The 5000-nt window shown below is 43.9% G+C and overlaps 1 protein-coding gene across 2 annotated transcripts in view; it reads right to left on the bottom strand.

Moving 5' to 3' along the window:
• LOC117759011 (platelet-derived growth factor receptor beta) overlaps window positions 1–3406 on the bottom strand; it is a 71197-nt gene extending 67791 nt beyond the window's left edge. For both annotated transcript variants that reach the window (XR_004613410.1, XM_034580994.1), the window contains exons 1-5: window positions 3290–3406; window positions 3052–3156; window positions 2873–2975; window positions 2523–2671; window positions 2038–2153 (exon numbers count right to left, since the gene is read on the bottom strand). Coding sequence is in view for 1 of the 2 variants with exons in the window: in XM_034580994.1 (XP_034436885.1) it covers window positions 2038–2153; window positions 2523–2671; window positions 2873–2975; window positions 3052–3156; window positions 3290–3299 (483 nt within the window). In the remaining variant the exon portion in view is untranslated. The remainder of the gene's footprint in view (window positions 1–2037; window positions 2154–2522; window positions 2672–2872; window positions 2976–3051; window positions 3157–3289) is intronic.
• Between the last annotated feature and the right edge of the window lie 1594 nt (window positions 3407–5000).

The raw sequence follows: 5000 nt of genomic DNA, 5'->3' as shown, positions 1-5000 counted from the left end.
GTATCTCCTGGTTTTGGTCACAAGTGAGGGGAAGATGGAGCGTGAGATGGACAGGTGGGTTAGTGCCACATCAAAAGTAATGCAGATGTTGTACTAGAGCGTTGTGGTTAAGACGACCGAAAGAACAACATCGCAAATACAAGTGGCCAGAATGAGTTTTATCCATTGGGTTACTGGGCTCAGCCCAAAAGAGTTCGGAGAGTTCGGAGAGTTCGGAGTAAACCGCTGCTCCTTCACATAGAAAGGGGAGAGTTGAGGTGGTTCAGGCATCTATTCAGGATCCTCCTGAGCACCTTACATTGGAGGTTTACGCCCAACAGGGAGGAGACCCGGGGGCAGACACAGATCACACTGGAGGGACTACATATCCCATCAGGCCTGGGAACACAGAAAAGGATGTCTACGATACCCAACGTGGCCGGCCACCTCTGCAGCCCGAGCACGGATAAGCGGAAGGATGGAAGGACACGTCAACATGCTAACAACCAACAGGGTAACATGTAAATGGATGTCTGCACACCACCTGAAAATTAAACTTGACAAGACTGAACTACTTTTCCTTCCAGAGAAAGGCTCCTCCCACCCACGACCTGACTCTTACCTTTGACAACTCCGTGTTAGCCCCCCCCCCCCAGACTGCTAGGAACCTGGGTGTGACACTCGACAGTCAACTCTCCCTCACGTCACATTACTGCAACATCATGTTCCTGTAGATTCATGCTGCACAACATCAGGAGGATACGTCCCCTTCTCACTCAGAAGGTGGTGCAGGTTCTGGTCCAGGTTCTGGTCCAGGCCCTGGTCATCTCACACCTAGACTACTGCCCCCCCCTCCTGGCTGGTCTACCTGCTGCTGCCCTCCGACCTCTGCAGCTCATCCAGGAAGCAGCAGCTCCACTGGTCTTTAACCTGAGTTCACTCACACCACTCCGCTCCTTCACTGGTTACCAGTAGCTGCCCACATCCGTTTCAAAACCCTAGTACTTGGTACCGTGCTGTGACCGGATCGGGTCCAGTCTACATCCAGGACATGGTCAAACCTCACACCCCAGCCCGTCCACTCCGCTCTGCTTCTGCCAATGTTGTTGCTGTTTGCTGTCCTGGCTCCTAAATGGTGGAATGAGCTCCCCATGGACATCAGGACAGCAGACAGTCTATACTTCATCCGCCGCAAACTAAGAACACACCTCTTCAGACTAAACCTTGACTGAAAGTTTAAACTAACAATTCAGTAGCACTTAAATGGCACTTACTTATAGCACTTTGTAGTTTGTCTTTCTTGAAGAAATTGTACTTTCTTGATTCTTGTTGTTCTGGTTTGTTCCTCCTGGTTGATGCACTTATTGTGAGTCACTTTGAATAAAAGTGTCAGCTCAATGTAATGTAATGTAAAGGCTCATTTATGGTTAACCTCAGATATGTATGAAGTAACAGACTTCTGTCCATATTCTGTGTTCATTATTTCAACAATGGTGGAACTTTTTCAAGAGAGAATATTCACCTCAATTCAATTTTATTTGTATAGTGCCAAATCAGAATATACATTATAAGGCACTTTACATACAGAAGGTCAAGAAACCAACAGTTCCCACAATGAGCAGCACTTTGCTGAGTTGGTAAGAAACTACAGGATCTACATGATGTTTCATGATGAGACAAGAGGAGCTTTGACACAACCTCGTCCATCATCAGCTTGTTTGTTGTTGTCAGAGACTCTGTGCTGTCCTCTAGTGGATGTATTGCTTAACAACCATATCAACATATAGGACATGTTATGCTGCATTCACATTGAACGGCACATACATTTTTGCAATGCTCTAAAATGTGCTATTCGCGCTGCAGGATCATTTGGTTAATTCTGGTTAATCGCACGTAATGTACAAATAAATACAACCAGGGAGTATTCGTGAACGCACCATTAGTATTTGGAGAGTGACGTTAAATTGTTAGAAACGGGTCTCTCTGAAAGGGACATATATACATCAGCATAAATTAGCCTTTACACAACATGCTAACAGTCTACCATTGTGATCATACGTTTCTGCTGGAGAGGAAGTCCATGGCTTGAGAGATCTGGTAAGAGAAGCTCAGGAGGTCATTGAGGCTTAGGAGAGGAGGGTCATTGAGGAGCAGAGAGGACACCTCCTGCTGGTCTGAAGGAGAACAACAGGACAAGTCATATCCCTGCAGCTGCTTATCAATAGGGATTCATTTATAGTCCCCCGAGCCCCGATAATGATCTCAACCCCCCAAATAAATAAGTGAATAAATAACATAACAATATCAATAGTGATGATTACATTTGGATTATTTTGATGTTCTCCACACAAATTAATGACGAGGTGAAGAACTCTGATTACAGCCTGAACAGAATCCAGGCGGAGCCGCTTGTCCTCTAATCACGTAGAACCGATCTTCATAAAACCTGTTAATCAACAGACCCCAGAGAACCCATACTTCACACCCAGGTAGAACTACATGTGTGACAGATAACAGGTGAAGTTGTGGTCATGTCTCATCACCTGGTGCTGTGTACGGCGACTCGTGCGGCGACTCGTGTGGCGACTCGTTGGGCGCCAGTTCGATGTCAGCGTAGCTAAGATCGTTCATGGCGACGTTCTGAGCGCTCCCTCTCTCTTTATTCATGTCCATATAACCTCCATCACTGTCACTGCAGGGAGAGAGACGTAATTTCCATGTGTGTGTGTGTTTATGTGTGTATGTGTGCATGTGTGTGTGTGGTGTGTGTGTCTAGTGCGTGTGTGTGTGTGTGTGATATGTGTGTCTAGTGCATGCGTGTGTGTGTGTGTGTGTGTGTGTGTGTGTGTGTGTGTGTGTGTGTGTGTGTGTGTGTGTGTGTGTGTGTGTTGACCTCTTGTTGTGTGGGTCACTCAGCAAGAAGTTGTGTTTGTTTCTCTGCAGGAAGTTAACCAAGTCTCCATGACGACAGAACTCAGTGATCAGATAGACAGGTCCTAAACAGACAGACAGGTAAATCTTGTCTCTCCTCCTCCATCACTTGATAAAAGTATTCAACGTGCACATGCGTACCTCCTCTCGTGCACGCTCCCAGCAGGTTGACAATGTTCATATGAGGACCGAGATGAACGAGAACCTTCAACTCGGACATCAAAGACTGAACCGCTCCACTGTTTTCTGTACACACACACACATGCACACACGCACACACGCGCACACACACACGCGCACGCACACACACACACACACATGAACGAACGAACGAACGAGTCAGGTAGAGACAGACAGGTTGAGAGAGACAGATACTCACTCTTGAGCATCTTCACGGCTGCTTTAGTCGTAGAATTAGAATCAATCAAATCAGAAACTTTTCCTTCAACGACTTTACCGAACGCACCTGAACCCAACACCTGACCTGGAGACAGTGAGACAGGCAGAGAGAGTGAGAGAGAGAGACAGAGAGAGAGAGAGAGAGAGAGAGAGAGACAGAGAGAAAGGCAGAGAGAGAGAGACAGAGAGACAGAGAGAGACAGAGACAGAGAGAGAGAGACAGAGAGAGAGAGAGACAGAGAGAGACAGAGAGAAAGGCAGAGAGAGAGAGACAGAGAGACAGAGAGAGACAGAGACAGAGAGAGAGAGACAGAGACAGAGAGAGAGAGACAGAGAGAAAGGCAGAGAGAGAGAGACAGACAGACAGACAGACAGAGAGAGAGAGAGAGAGAGAGAGAGAGAGAGAGAGAGAGACAGACAGGCAGAGAGAGAGAGAGAGAGAGAGAGAGAGAGAGAGAGAGAGAGAGAGAGAGAGAGAGACAGACAGGCAGAGAGAGAGAGAGAGAGAGAGAGAGAGAGAGACAGAGAGAGACAGACAGGCAGAGAGAGAGAGAGAGAGAGAGAGAGAGAGAGAGACAGACAGGCAGAGAGAGAGAGAGAGACCTAGTATTACGTCTACTCCTGGTTTTAGTATTATGTCAGAAAGTCAGAAAACCCACCGAACTATAGTTAAAACTTCACAACATTAGCTGACATGCAGAAAATAACAATTCCCCATGAGAGTCCACAGATTTAAATCAACACATATAGCCTAATAAAAACTATTATCAGTACAAAATAAAAGATACAAAAATGTGTGTATGTGTAAGAGTGTGTTGTGTGTTCACATTCATTGACTCCTGAGCAATAGAAATCAATACTTAAAACAAATCACATCTTCAATGACAACAATACATGAAGAAGAACAGCAGCTGTAGTTAAATGGTCTTTTAAGCATTTTTTATAGCATTTTATAGAAGAGCAGTTCTTTGCTACCTGTGAGAAGCCATCCCATAATTTAGCTCCTTATATTGAATAGAAAATTGACCTCTGCTAGTGAGGAATCTGGGAGGATGAAGATCTGAGGATTGACGAGTTAAATAAAGTGGATCTGTGAATTTGGTTTGAAGTAAATCTTCAGTTGCTCAGGGATATTTCCTTAAGTTGAGCTGATCTTAAAAATAAAAACACACATTTGAAAAATATCATAAAGAATCTGACACAGAGTTACAGCCACGTCAGGTTAGGTTGATGCACACAGCAAAGAGTTTGTTAGCTAGTTCATAACCAATATTGACAAACAATTCATAATATTTTTGAGCTATATCAAATGGATTGTTGAGAGTACTTCCACCCTCTAGAAACTGATTTATTACTTTCCACGTAGTTTTAATATCCTTTGAACAACTCTTAAAATATTCACTGTAGTAGTTTGCAAACCTAATAGTATTATTATATTTATTTCAAGTAGTTTGTAAATACAGATATATTCATTACATAGTTTATTCTTTTTTCTCTGCAGCCTCAGCATATCAGCAGTTAACCACGCCCTATTAAAGTCCTGACCGTATTACTTAATGGGCCTGCCAATTGGAAAAACTAATAGTTACAACTTTTGTAAGTTTTGATATTCAAAATCAGCATTATCTTCCTTATATAAAATGTCATGAAACTATAGCTGGCATAATAAATAAAAAAATGTAATCCATAAT

Source organism: Hippoglossus hippoglossus, unplaced genomic scaffold (genome assembly GCF_009819705.1).
Source record: "Hippoglossus hippoglossus isolate fHipHip1 unplaced genomic scaffold, fHipHip1.pri scaffold_54_arrow_ctg1, whole genome shotgun sequence".
Lineage (NCBI taxonomy): Eukaryota > Metazoa > Chordata > Actinopteri > Pleuronectiformes > Pleuronectidae > Hippoglossus > Hippoglossus hippoglossus.
Note: the sequence above shows the minus strand (reverse complement) of the source record. Positions and strands in the feature narration are given on the sequence as shown.